The sequence below is a fragment of the Falco naumanni genome, chromosome 2 (genome assembly GCF_017639655.2).
Source record: "Falco naumanni isolate bFalNau1 chromosome 2, bFalNau1.pat, whole genome shotgun sequence".
Classification (NCBI taxonomy): Eukaryota; Metazoa; Chordata; class Aves; order Falconiformes; family Falconidae; genus Falco; species Falco naumanni.
The window spans coordinates 23,534,966-23,549,819 of NC_054055.1; the positions used below are offsets into that span (position 1 = coordinate 23,534,966).

Sequence of the window (14,854 nt, forward strand, 5' to 3'; positions counted from 1 at the left end):
AAGTCTGGCAGTGATATACAAATGGTGGTATCTAATTCTCCTCCCTTAGGTACAAGAAAGCTAATTTCAGAGAATGTTACCTGTGGAGTTTTAAGGTGTTCGTTTTACTCAGACTTCTGAGATACATTGAGTACTGTTCTGCAGAGCAGTGATACAGCTTCATGGTCTCAAGAAATTATTCCTTATAGCCATGAAAACCATGACAAGGCAGCACCGCTGCTCCTAAGCTCCACACAAAGCAAGAAAAATTCACTGTAAACTCTGCTTACCACATAACCGAGTATCCCAACATTAATGAAAGGTATGCTGCAAATATTAATATAGAAGTGTTGGAAGGAGAGAAATGAGACACATACATCATGTGACAGTCTGCATGAGCAAGGAATGCAGCGCAGTGAGAACATCGGCAATGCGATTCAGTGCTCATCCTGAAGCACTCCAGGGGAGAGCACTTCTTAAGAAGGTGGGATCATTAACAATCTTTATGCTACCGGTTGTTCAGTAAAAAAGTCTTAGTGCTGGTGATGGACAATGTAAAGAAGAATATACAAATTGACTGAACAGATGTTGTCTGTCCCTAATTGGTGTAAACATATTTAGTATTGGCTGAGATGGGCAGTGAGGCAGAAATAGCCTACATAACAAATTCCTCTCAGCTTTATTTGCTTTTGCTGTTTGTCATCATTAGACACAAGGCTGACATTGTTTGAGTAACAAATAGAGCTTTTACACATTCAGCTTCACTGATTTTTGTCTTTTTCCTGTTTTGTCAACAAGGCAGCATCCACGGCAGGGTAGTGTATTACAAAAGTGTACCAGTGTCTACCAGAAATCTACTTGAGGTTTTCATTACAGGAACACCCTCCATGAAAGAGGAAGGTGGATTCAGCAGAAACAGTACCTCCCCTCAGACCCACGCTCCTGGGCATGCAATATGATACAAGTTTTAGCAGCGGTTGAGATTGGAGTGACGCTGGGGAGACAAAACTTCAGGCTTTGAAGTATAATAATACCCGTATCTGTCATAATGCCAGATTTATCTTATTACCCACCTCGTAAGTCAAAATCACATATTACTGTCATTCTAGACACACAGATACATTGCCTGCCTGTAGCTGGTAGATTGCCTCTCTCAGAGTAGTAGCTGTCTTACTGATCTCTGGCTGTGCTTTACTCATGAAGCAAATTAAGTTAATATTTTTGGAGGAAGATAAATTGTATGAACTAGTCACTTTGCGTGACCTGCTTTAGTACTAATAAAAACCATTTTAAAATACTCAAAAATATTGCCTGATATTTAGCATTTCTGGTTTTGAGTACATCTTAAGCAGTAAATCATTCTGAAAGACAGATGGGAAGTCACTTTAAGGATCTCTGAAGTAAAATTTCTGTTAATACTTTGGAGTTATATTTCTTTACAGAAACAAGGAAATGTAATATCCTGTTGTATACTTTATAATGTTATTTCTTCTCAGCCAAGGCAACATTTATGAACGATTGAAGTGTGTATGATCTATTACAACTGTTAAAAATTGCTGTTGGACTAGTGTAACTACTGAAAAATTGCAGAATTTGTTTTAAAAACCATACAGCTTGTTACATATTTTTATTGTCTAACAAACAGTAGAAAGGCAATTTTTCTAGCAGAGAAGAGTAAGTTATTACAAAGTTATTGCCAGTTATTGTCAGTGTAAGTTATTGCAAAATAATCAAAAAGTGCAGTTTGCTTCTGCCTGTTTCTTCCCACAACCTATGTCAATATTCAGAAACTGTGTTTATATGAGGATACAATTTCAGAGCCCTCAGTGGGACAACAGATGCCTAAACCACAGTGTTGGGGAGGAGAGAAAAAGTAGCCATCTAAGCATGTTTACTTTCAGCGACAAGGAAGTTCTAACTTGTCCCTAAGTGGTGACTCACTGGGTTGGGACTATAAAAGTAAAGGTAACTGCTCTCTAAAACATCAGGGCTTCAGACTTCACAAATCCAACATGATGCAGGCAAGACTTTCAGCTGTCTTCTTTTTCTTGTTGGGTTTGTCATTTTGCCTGACAATCCCTATTCCACTTGAAGACAGCCATGAATTCACAGAGAAAGACCTTCAGTTTGCAGAGGTACAGTATAAAATAATTCATTTGCATATTTTATAAATAGTGAGTTGTGTAGTTACAACTGTTTCAAAACTAGGCTCATTACTTCTTTTCCCCTTTTTAGCGCTATCTCAGGACTCACTATGATCTCCGTCCAAATCTTGGTGGCCTAATGAGGAAGAGTGCCAATACAATGGCATCTAAACTTCGAGAAATGCAAGCTTTTTTTGGTTTGGAGGTGACAGGCAAATTAGATGAAGAAACATATGAACTGATGCAGAAACCAAGATGCGGTGTCCCAGATGTGGGGGAATATAACTTTTTCCCTAGAAAACTCAAATGGTCAAAAACTAATTTGACATACAGGTAAATGCATGGCATATTGAGTGTTACTACCGTTATTACCTTCTTTCAGGTACCTTGTCCGATAGGTTGCTCAGTTAAGTTGTTGGGAGAAGGATGCATTTGAGTTTGACAAAATTCATGTTGCAGTTTAAAATCCTCACAGCCCCATTTTTGGAAAGGTCCCCTGAGCCCGTCTTACAGCCCAAGGAAGTAAATATGATTTTTTTTCCATTGCACTTTGTCGTGGAGGAAGGCTGGTGTGGTGTAAGCTAGTAACTCCTCATCTGGCCTCCATGTAAACACTCTGGTCACATCCATGGTGCCCAGTGAAAGAGAGGTAAGGACTACGACCGTGCACCTCACCACTGATCCTCATAGCACTTTAGGTCACTCCTTAGCTCTTAGTGCTTTGGACCTGGTTTAGTGTCTGCTTCATATAGGTCTTGTCCTGGACAACGCACTGTAGAGGCAAACCAATCTGTGTAATGTGGCTCTGAGATCAGGGACTGATCCTTGTCTCTCTTTCACAGTCCATTTCACAGTCCCATTTCACAGTCCAGATGTCTGTGCTTGGTCTGACAAATTTCACACCATAACCTCAGGAAGCTGACCTAGGGAAGCTACGGTGCTTAAAGGTCATACAGCAGCTCCTTCTCCCTTAACACAACAACGTCATCAGCAGGGGGTTTTGACCGGCTGCAACTCAAGTTTCTTTAGAGGGCTCCAGATATGAAATCACCAAACTATCATTTCAGTATCTAGGGATAAATATTACTTTTATATGAGTGATTCTAGCTTATAAAAAGCCTTGAATCATGTTTGCTCCTCCAGGCAGTGAGGGTCATGAAATATTTTATATGGCATAAGAAAAAGTTTGAAATTACTGATACGATTTGACATAATACAGTATACAACTGTCATTTTCTGTTTCTTCTGGTGCATATAAAATCAATTACAGAAAGCTGTTGGATCATTTCAGATGTCTCTGAATGATTTTAATGAAAATAGAAATGGTTATTTTTACTTTTTGAATACTGTATGCATCTGCCAAGCTCTTTGTTTTTAGGTAAGAACATAAGGAGGAAAAAAGCACAAATTTTAGTGAGGTGTACAGTTAGATAAAAGTTTGTTACACATTTTCTTCAATTCACACAATTAACTGGAGATATTAATCTGTTTGATAGGATTATGAATTACACTTCAGATCTGAGACGTGCTGACGTAGACAGAGCTTTCAAAAAAGCATTCAAAGTTTGGTCTGATGTGACACCCCTTAACTTCACCAGAATACGAAGTGGTATAGCTGACATCATGATCTCCTTTGGCACTAAAGGTAACACAGAATGAATTATTTTTAATTATAGTTATATTGCTGCCAATAAGACAGAATAGTTGATTTAAATGTTTTGAATGTTGTTTTATAGAACATGGTGACTTTTACCCCTTCGATGGACCCTCTGGATTATTGGCTCATGCTTTTCCTCCGGGTCCAGACTATGGAGGAGATGCCCATTTTGACGATGATGAAACCTGGTCAGATGATTCTAGAGGTAACAGAAGTTCCTGAGATTATTTGAAATGGTGATATATGGACAATTTTGTCCTGTTTGATAACTGTAAACTGTTTTGCCTGTGTACTGTTCATTATGTTCACTGGTAACTCATAGGAAGTTGGGTTTAGCCTCCAATCATAAATAGAAGTAGAATATATGCCTAGCATAAATTTTAAGGTACACACCTCCTAAACAAAGTGATAGAAAAAATGCCACAAAGAAGGTATTTTTTCATCTTGGCATTTCACTGAGCTCAAGGGCAGCTAGTTCTGATCACAGATTGATGGGAATTACATACTGAATCCTATAGATAACACATATAATTTAATTCGCTGCAAATTGTCTACTTGCATTGAATTTGAAAATTCTTCACCTTGCCTGTTCAGGACAGAGCTTTAATAGAACAAAACACTATGGGTTTTTTCAGCACTATGTTATTTCACCCTCCTGGCATTAAAGCTAATTTTTGCAATACCGAAAACAATATAGACTCCCTGCTAGACGTGAATTCCTGATAAAAGATGAAAAATGTTATTGATTTGAGTAAGGCTGACTTTGCCCTAGAGCTTTCCGGTGTTACTAAGAAATTTTAAGAAATCTAAATCTGCCTACAGAGCAACACTGTCAAAAAAAAAAAGATTTAGTTTGAATCCAGCTATAGCTATGAGATTCTCAATCGATTAGGCCTTTAACAAAACAAAACCCATGGTACTTCAAAAAAGGCAAGCAATGTACATCATTTTCCCATTTATTCAGGTGTCTGCTTCATTGCCCCATATGTTAAAACATAAGTGTTAAGATCAGTTGATTAGTCTAAGTACACTTTGGTGATACAGGGAGCTATGCAGTTACTTTCACTGTGGTTTGTTATAGGGTATAACTTGTTCCTTGTTGCTGCCCATGAATTTGGTCATTCTCTGGGACTTGAACATTCTAGAGACCCTGGAGCTCTGATGTTTCCAATTTACACGTACACTGGAAAAAATGGCTTTGTGTTGCCTGATGACGATGTTCAAGGGATCCAAGAGCTCTACGGTAAGTCTGTATAATATACATACCCTGTGTTGTTATAACCTGTTACAGATGCACTACACAGTTACTACAGATCTTTAATAGCAACAGTCATGACTGATTCAGACCAATTCACTGGGTACTTGGCAACCAGACTTCAGGAACAGAAGATGCTTAGATTTAATAGTTCAGATTAAAAAAAAAAAATGAATAAAAAGGAAATAACACTGCAGAGGACAGTTTGTCATTCTGCTGCCTCCTTTCGTGGGGGGGCAGAATCTTTATACTTTTTGAACTGCCTCAAAAGAGAAGGGAAAACAGAGCTGAAAGGAAAAAAACAGAAATATCCATTTTTCATCATGGAAAGAAGAAAACTTTTGGGGGACTTTCACAACTTGGGTTAAAGAAAGCAAGTCTGTTTAACATCTTTGCAACACTGCTGAACTGTGAAGTCCATGAATGTATTTGGCTAAATAAGAGAAAGAGAGAACAGACTTTCCCCGGTACAAATAGATTGCTCATTATGCTTGTATTCATCATGCTGTTTGGGAATTCTTCCATGTCCTCCTGTTCAATACCATGATCATATAACCATAAACTTATAGAATGGTTTGGGTTGGAAGGGACCTTAAAGATCGTCTGGTTCCAGCCCCCCTGCCATGGGCAGGGACACCTCCCACCAGACCAGGTTACTCACAGCCCCATCCAGCCTGGCCTTGAGCACTGCCAGGGATGGGGCATCACCACCCCCACAGTATCCACAGAAAAGAAATGAATGTTGTCAAACTTAGATCATATTATATGATTCCAGGTGCTGGAGATAGAGATCCCAACCCAAAACATCCCAAAACGCCAGAGAAATGTGATGTAGATTTGTCACTTGATGCAATAACTGAACTGCGTGGAGAAATGCTGATCTTCAAGGACAGGTAAAGCGATTGCCATGTCACAGATGATGGGTGCTGGATAAAATTTGAGCAAGAGAAAACACCATCTCAGATTTTTACTAAAGATTTGAGTAATCATACATTTAAAAAATCACAAATCAATACAGATGTCTCTAAGAAACTGCATCATGTATCTTTTTAGGGAGGATTTATAATACAGTTACAGACTTGACTGCCTAGTAATATGAAGATAATATGGCTAAAGACTGACAGTATTTGTACACATTTTTAACTTCACGGGGCTTTCTTCTACACACACATATCTACTAACATTTATCTGAGTGAAGTTATACTACATTCAGAAGCCTTACATGGGACAGCAGTGTTTCTTTTATTCTAAATGAAAAAAAGATTCAAGTTTGGGTTTTTTTTGTGATAATCACTGTGTGAGTGACAGAAATGGTCTGCAGCTAGGTGACTATGAGGAAAGGAAAGGTCTACAAGGAGCTCTATGTATTGAAAAGTCTATGTTATATAAAAAAAATAATTCTCCATTAACTACTTTTTAGTATAGCACATCAAAGTTACTGGTATTCTGTAGTATGAAAAAAAACCCATAAAATATGTTTTCTTTTTATGACTAGGTTTTTCTGGAGACTGCACCCTCAGATGGTTGAGGCAGAACTAGTGTTACTTAAGTCTTTTTGGCCAGAGCTTCCAAATAAAATAGATGCAGCTTATGAAAACCCCATCAAAGATCTTGTGTTCATGTTTAAGGGTGAGTTTTCAATTTTGTTGTTGGCAGAAAAATATACATAGTCAAGCTCAGTAAGTGATGTAAAGGTAATCAAGAGAAGAACAAAACATCCTACCTTCCTTGCTCAAAAAGCAAACTCTGTTGGTTTCACCCTATGAAAATCTATGCAATTTCCAGTGACATTCCAGTGATTAAGCTCAGACTACAATTAGGCTCAGATGACTAGGATCATACTTAGCATAAATAGTTTAATAACTGCTATGTGACCTAAGAATCTGTTGCTTGTATTAAAACAAGGATCATAGTATCCTCATTTTATTCTGTTCTAAGTTGAGCCTTTACAAAAGACTCATGCATACTTTGTTCTTATTTTCAGGAAAGAAAGTCTGGGCTTTGAACGGTTGCGACATAGTTGAAGACTTTCCTAAAAAGATATATGAAATGGGATTCCCAAAAGAAATGAAAAGAATAGATGCAGCTGTCCATATTCAAGACACTGGCAAGACTCTCTTTTTTACTGGAAATAAGTACTGGAGGTAAGCTGGTGACAGACTGGTGTGTCCCTGGTCATAACCTGTCCAGAAGTATCAAAACATCAGTTTTTTTCAAACCAGCCACTTGATTGTAGCTCATGTTTCCAGTCTGTGCTTTTCATTAGTGCTGTAGCTGTGTAGAAGAAATATGTCATAAAGATGTATGCAAGACATAAACATATGGGCATAGCCTTTAAAAACTGAAAGAGTGCGAGAAAGGAAAGGAGAATAACAATGCCTTAGTCCAGGAGAGTTTGTAACATCAGCATGTCTCCTAGAAAAAATTCCCTTCTTGCTTCTTTGAGTTGCTTGTGTGACACAAAATGGTATCAGTGCTGTGAGAGTAAGAAATCTATCCCACCCTAGGATGGCTGCTTTTTGCTGCCCATGAGTGGGACTTACAGCCAGGTCTGATGCATAATTAAGACATTACCATCCCTTCCCAGTATCTTTGTGCCAAGCAGCCTCAGGATAGGCTTGTAGTGCAAACACATCCAGGTACAGTCATCTCCATATAATATGTACCTTCTAGATCAGTTCTGAAAATATAGCTTTGTTACTTTAGTGTTTATTGAGCTTGTACTTGCGGTGGAAGAGTGCCCTGGTTATTGTCCTGAGTTTCATTAGACATAAAGTCCCCAAAGTACCTGGTGCTTAGGGACATGGTTTAGTGATGGACTTGGCAGTGCTGGGTTAACAGTTGGAGCTGATGATCTTAAAGGTCTTTTCCAACCTAGATGATTCTATGATTCTAAAGGCTGCTGGTTACTTCTGATGTGGGTAACTTCAAAGCATATAAAGGGCACAAGACCAAAGTCCCAGGCTGTTTAAATCTGAATATTTTTTTTTTGTGTGTGTTTAATATAGTTACGATGAAGAGGCAGAGGTTATGGAAGCAGGCTACCCCAGGCCAATAGAGGAAGAATTCGCAGGAATTGGTGATAGAGTGGATGCAGTCTATCACAGAAATGGTACATAATCTGATAATGAAACTTTATTAAAATTAGTTGTTATTGAAACCTGAGATTAATGTCCTGTGGGAAATTCTGTTATTTGCAGTTTTGATTTTTTCACATCAATACTTCGGTTCTTGGCTGAATCAAGTTGCTGTTCTAAATTGACCTCTAGTCAAGGTGCTCTTACAAACCGTGTACATACATATTTCAGGAGCCAAAAAAGATCCACCTCCTTACTTAAGGAACCTAAAGTGATATGCTTAATATAGAAGTGTTATAATGTGTCCATTCCTCCAAATGGAGCCCATTCCTATCCAACTCTTCAAGGAGTGTTTCCAAGTCAGAGCCTTAAACATTAACTGGCAAATCCTGTATTTTTCTAAGCAAGTGCTGTATAGGAATAAAACACAGAGCTTGACTCTAGATTAAAATATCAGTTATTTTGAAATACCGATCCAAGCCTGGCAAATGGAATAAGGACCTTTGAAAATTTAGCTCAGCATTCTAAATACTAAAATAGTGCATTTAAAAGAGTTATTAAAAATGAAAATAAACAGCATAGTTTTTATTTGAAGGGTAATTTAAACATGCAATGCAGTTTTCTCAGGGTTAATTAATTTTAACTTTTCTTTTCCTTAGGTTATCTCTACTTCTTCAATGGACCACTGCAGTTTGAATACAGCATCTGGAGCAAAAGAATTGTCCGTGTCCTGCATACTAACTCCATATTTTGGTGCTAATTACATCTGAGTGCCATGTCATAGGCTGCAGAGCAGCTAGTAGTACAAGGAAATAATAATATGGGCATATAGATTTATTAGAGGAGAGGACAGCAAGGTTCTGTGAACAAGCACTGGCTACCTATCACCAAATGTATACTGTATATATTGAACTATATAGCTGCATGTCAGTCTGGGACTGAATTAACTTAATAGGAAAGAAGAAAATAAATCATTAGCATTTCAAGGGGCATTACACCATTTAAAGTTTGTCTAGTATTGAAGTGAGAAGCTGGATACATCCTACATGATCATGAGTACTATTGATTCCCGGTAATCTGAGCGTGTCTAATACCTTTCAAGGATCTCCTACCATGTCCCAAGAAATAGACCTGATAAACCCAGGAGTGTTATATTTTTAAACTAATCCTTCAGCAATTTGTGAAATTCTCATTAATGTACTGGGAATTCAGATGTGTAATGGATGAGTCAGGACTGAACGTGGCTGCCTGGTGGCTGCCTGAGCAGGATACACCCGGCTGCAGCAATGAGTTAGGGGATTCAAAGGTATTTGAATGTATCCCCATTTGAACAGGAATGTCCCCCTGGAAATGGATGCCCATGTCATGTTTGGAACAAGTAGAAGGTATAGAAGCACCGAGGTGTCATTCCAAAGCAGACAGAAAAGCAGGAAAAGGGAAGAGTATTCCAAGCAGAAATCATCAGCCTGTGTGATACTGGGGAAACCTGAAAGAAGTGGCAACAAGAGCATCATGCAGGTTGAAACCTTGCATGAAGCTACATCTGGTATCACAGCCCACGTTTTCAGCTGCTGTAAAGTGAAGCAGTTCAAGTGACATTTATAGAGGTTATGCCTAGCTGTGCCAGCAGAGAGCCTGCACATCCAAATCAAAATATTCAAAAGAATATCTTTTTTCATGTTGGTCATTCTTTTAATATCTATATCAATTGTTTCAGTACCATCTAAGGGGGTTTGGGGGGGGTTGTTTTGTTTTATTTTAGTTTGGGGTTTTTTTTTGTTTTGTAATCATTGCAGGTGATGTGAGATTGGGATTATTTATCAATTTGGAAAAATAATATTAAATAAAATGGATGAATAAAATGACATTGTGAAATTGCTTAAATTTTAATTTCCTACGCTACATATCATAAAAGCAAGACAGAACTATTGGATAAAAGAAATCAGGAACGCTACCTGTGCATTTTATTCATTAAAATTTTCACCTCTATTTAAAAATCTGTTTTGCTTTTTTTTCCCTTTGAGTAAATGACTTTTTTAGAAAAGAGAGGAGGAGAGAAAGATAGAAAGAGAAGAAAAAGGAAGGAGCCCTCAGATTTGCAGAATAAGAACTAAGTTGGAATTAGTCCTTATCATTACTGAAGGTATGAGAAATTAAGAAATACTGTGAAATTCAGTTCCACATTAATTTGAATGCTAAACATAACTAATAACTAATTGAACTACATTGTCCTCTTCTGCCTCCTCAAAATCAACCCCTAAATCAATCAACCAGCCAGGCCTGCCAGACAAAGCCCATCAACAATGAACATGTTTAAACAGGCATTCATTGCCAGGCTCACCCTCCAATGAGCCAGATGATTTTGACTCTGTAACTTATGCAACATAAACAGTTAATCAAGGTAACCTAATAGATTTAGTGGTCTCTTCTGACTGTAAAACTCTGAATTAATCAATTTCAGACCTTAGTATGCTTAAAACAAATGCAAGGAATTAGAGCTGAAAGAAAAAACATTACAAATGGAAAAAAATAGACTAAAATGAAAGTTCATTGTATCATCTGTTATATGATATAATATTCATAAAAGTGGTAAGGAAAGAGGCAGTACAATTCTCTATGCATAACAAACAATTTGGCTCATTTATATGTAAAAATCATTTTTGACAGACATGGTCTGCCTGAAAAAATAATGCTTGAATTGGGCTGCAGTTTATCTTAATTAATCTGCAGTGAAATAAGGGTCTCTAGATGTAACCCTAGTCCTCATTATTCTCAGTATAAACACTTGGTGGAAAATTGTGTCAAAATAATAAATTGCTTTCCTTAAGGGCTAGTTGTTGAGTCTGAGTGTTCTGAATTTCAAAGGTCTGACCTGAGCCTCACTGGAGCAGGGAATGCAAAGGTAGACAGGGAAGCAAGGAGATATCAATGAATGTCTTTCATACGTACATGAATTTCTGTTAACGTTGAACATTTGGCAAGGGAAAAAGCTATTGCATAGAAAGCTGAATTTTCCAGAGGCTTCAGCATGATCACATTCAGCTGCTCCCCAGTCCAAACAGTCAGATTCCCATTTGCCACTGGGCTGACTGGAAGCAGCCTTTGGTACAAGTCCAAGCACAGCTCCAGCTCATGTGCCTGCATCCCCGGTGAGAGGCGAGCACCGCTCTGTGCTTAGCCCTGCCTCAGCTGCGAGAAGTACCAGGCTGTCAGTTCCTGGCACTTTGTTAAGAAAAAATGGAAAACAAAATGCCTGTGCTGCGGATGTGGAAGGCTGAGGACAGAGCCAGAGGAGCCCTGGTGGTGCCAGCAGCCACAAAGGAAAACTGTCCACAGGACCTAGTGCCCTGTGGGACCTGCTGCCACCTCAGGAGAGTAACTGCATGAGTGCCTGGTGGGAACCCGTATGGGATATCACCCAAGTGCTGAAAAGAAATGAGCCCTTTTCTTGAGACAGAGGCTGAACTGACTGTTTTCCTTGACATGTGAGTGAGGAAAGGACCACAAAAGGCTGAGACATCTGTGCCCCAGGATGTAATATAAGCAGAACTAATAACTTCCCACCTGGTTTCTAGTTTTCACAGAACTACACAAACCCACCTAACGATACATGAACTGTTGCTGATTAATACATCTTTTATATCCATTTTGGTCTCGGCTAAAAATTATCTTTTGGAGGGGGAAAAAGAATAAGGCAGGAAAAGCAATCTGTCATATGCTCCTTAGGACTACTTTCTGTGCTGGTTACATGATCCTGAGCAAGCAGGACGGAAATAGATATTCCAGGAGAGAAAGAAGTGAGCAAACATCATTTAACCTTTACAAACTGAGAAACTAGACAGCTGTCTTCTAAATTCATTAATACTTTGAAAAGGCAGCAAACACTCTGAGAGGTACTGTGAGCCCCATGAGATTTACTACGAGCTGAGAAACTGGTGAGAGAATTCATTCTTATCATGAAAATGCCTTTTTTTCTCAGCATAATCTCTAGAAACCTACTATGAGGACACTAGATGGCAGTGACAGCTTTGCCCCTTAGAGGATTTGCTCAGAACCGAACATGATATGGTGGGTGAGGAAGCTGCAGCTCATTACAGCAAATTCTTACATTTGGTGAAGATATAAAAAAGCCAGCACTAATAAGTAGAAATTAATAAGTAGATTATATTCTGTTGAAATGTGGATCTCTGAGTAACAAATTAAGATATTAAAATATTAGGAATTTCTTCTAGATATAATAATTTTCAGGGCCACTAATTTTTCAGTCTATTGATCGTCCTTTTCTGAACACCAGTGCAATACGCTTAAAACAGTATACTCTGTGGGTAGTCCTAGGAATAATGCAATCCCTTAGTGTAACTCCATTCGTTGGAGAATTACACATGCACACACATACATAGGCATACTCCAACTCCTCAGGAGCACTAGTGCCTTCCAGAAAACAACTTGATTTCTGAAAAAAATGACACTGCAGAATATGGAAGTAAGGCGAAAGTGGAGACAAATATCAGTTTCAAAGAGCCTAAGTAAAATAGTAAAAATCTACTCAAAAGTGTCTGAAATGTCAAGTATGCGGTCACATCTGCTTGGAAGAACTAAGGGCAATTTCTAAACTTTTCACAGTTCATTCTGAGCTAGTATTTCCAGACTTGTGAATATTTTACAGATGAAGAATATGGTCTTGATCTTTGAATCCCTAATACTACCCAGATCAGTAAGACTACTGTGCGTTTTGAGCCAGGCAAGAATTGACTTTCCTATCCTGAAAATATTTCTGAGACTTTCAAACATCTTTTCTGTTTGCAATAGAAAGAAACAAGAAATTTTGGGAATTTTTAATGGAAAAACATTTTTCCTCTGGCATAGTTTGTAACTATATTGTCAATCAGCATAGTTACTGGGTCTGGGGAGAAGAATATACTGTTTCAGTTTTTTGCTCATACTGATTTAAACAAGGGCCTAGGCCTCAATCTTCAGTCTTCTAGGTGAAATAATTGTACATTCACTTAGGTTAAGGTGAGTTTCTTTCCATTTGCCCCGCTGATAGATGTTCCCTCTTTACACAAATACAATTAAACAGTACTCTCTGGAAAGACTGGCTACCCATTAATCAGAAAGTTTATTTGGCATGTAGGATCAAGCCCTTCTGTCAATTATGTTTGGGGTTTTTCATACCAAGTGGGGTGTCTATACACGCTGGGAGTCCACACCAATTTTTGGTTTTGATGGTTCTGCTGTTCCTAATGAAAAACATTTCCAGAGAAGACCTCACCAGTTCTCCCTAACATGGTGCTAAGGGTACAAATTCCACAGAGACTCTGTCTGGCCTGGGATCTTCCTCTTTCCTACTTAACACAATCTTGTGGTTGACACATCCTTTTTAGTCACAGCCTTTTGATTACACGCTGCAGTTTGAATTTCCAGCCAGTGCTGTTCAGGTGTCTCTCTGGCACTCACTTCAGCTGTCCCTTCAACTTCATACACCGTTATCTCCCACGCACTGTGCTACAGGCAGTGCACTCTGCCTCTGGCTTTGTCATAGAAAACGGATGAGGAAGCATTTTGCTCTAAGAAAATTCTTTCTGGGCAGTAGAGAATCAGGTATCGCTTTCTTCCTTACATCGTATAACAAATATCCTACTGCCATAATAATACAGGGTAATGCAGTTCTGTGTGTACCTGAGTGAGCCACCTGAGTTGTATCTTCACTTTTTGCACAGATTACACCACAGTCCTACCACCAGGCAGTAGGAAGCTCATGGAGCAGTGTCCTGGGGATGGTCATGTCCATACTGCATAGTCCCTGCTGGACCTTGCATGAGCCTTTTCTGCTCTTCTTAAAAGAGGCAGATGGGCCATTTCCAGAATGAAGTGCTGCTTTCTCTGGCCCAGATGACATTATTATGGCACTCTGTAAGTTTACCACTACAGGGATTGCCACCCTAGGAAGAGAATAAAAAAAATTCCTTTTATCTCTGCTTGACTCGTGTTGTGTGAATATATTCTTCACAGGAACATCAAATGACGTAGCCCTTTTCAGAGCCTGCCATCCTAAGAGGGACCTGCAGGAGTCTGTCGAGAACCAGTTGTGTCTCGAGTTCACAGTGTCCTTCCCATGAACTGTTTATCTAACATCCTTTTGAGGCTCAGCATGGGCTGTGTCCCAAGCCACATCCCCCATTGTGCCCCATCCTGAGAGGGGTAAGTAGTTCAAGCGCTGTAAATGCGTGCTACACTGGAACAACCCCGCACTTTCCTAGTGAGCATTAGGGAGGGAGCACATGTAGGTGTAGCTGGGAGGAGGGGTCCATTTCAGGGGTGCTTTTGCCTGTGCTGTTTGCTGGTGTCTCCCAGGTGGTCCACGCAGGCAGTCCAGTCTCAGGCAGGAAGGACATGGGCAACTGTAGCTGTGGCTGGTGGAGTCAGTGCTGGTAGAGGGACCAGGATAATTTAGGTGGACTTCATAGACAACCATGACTTCAGGATCCCAGCAGTCAAGGCATACCATGCATATACATTAAATTAATGATTCCAGACTGTTTCCAGGTAAATCAGCAGATCAAGTCCTTCCTGACCATGGTCCCGGCTGCTGTTGAGGGACAAAAAAGTGCAGAAAGTGTCCCTCCTTAGGGCCAACTAAGGGTTATTAATGATAAAATAGTATTTAAAATTGTTAATGTTAAAAAAAATTACACTGGCACAGATTTGTTATTGTCAGGGCTGGAATGAATATCATTTGATG

At 39.1% G+C, this 14,854-nt stretch overlaps 1 protein-coding gene across 1 annotated transcript; it reads left to right on the forward strand.

The window, feature by feature from the left end:
- The first annotated feature begins 1,985 nt into the window (after window positions 1-1,985).
- Window positions 1,986-10,053, forward strand: LOC121084015 (collagenase 3-like). The gene is made up of 10 exons (XM_040585052.1): window positions 1,986-2,114; window positions 2,215-2,456; window positions 3,620-3,768; window positions 3,860-3,985; window positions 4,862-5,023; window positions 5,811-5,928; window positions 6,531-6,664; window positions 7,020-7,179; window positions 8,044-8,147; window positions 8,772-10,053. Exons 1-10 carry the CDS (start codon window positions 1,992-1,994, stop codon window positions 8,870-8,872), a joined length of 1,419 nt encoding a protein of 472 aa, XP_040440986.1. The 5' UTR covers window positions 1,986-1,991; the 3' UTR covers window positions 8,873-10,053.
- Window positions 10,054-14,854: the final 4,801 nt, after the last annotated feature.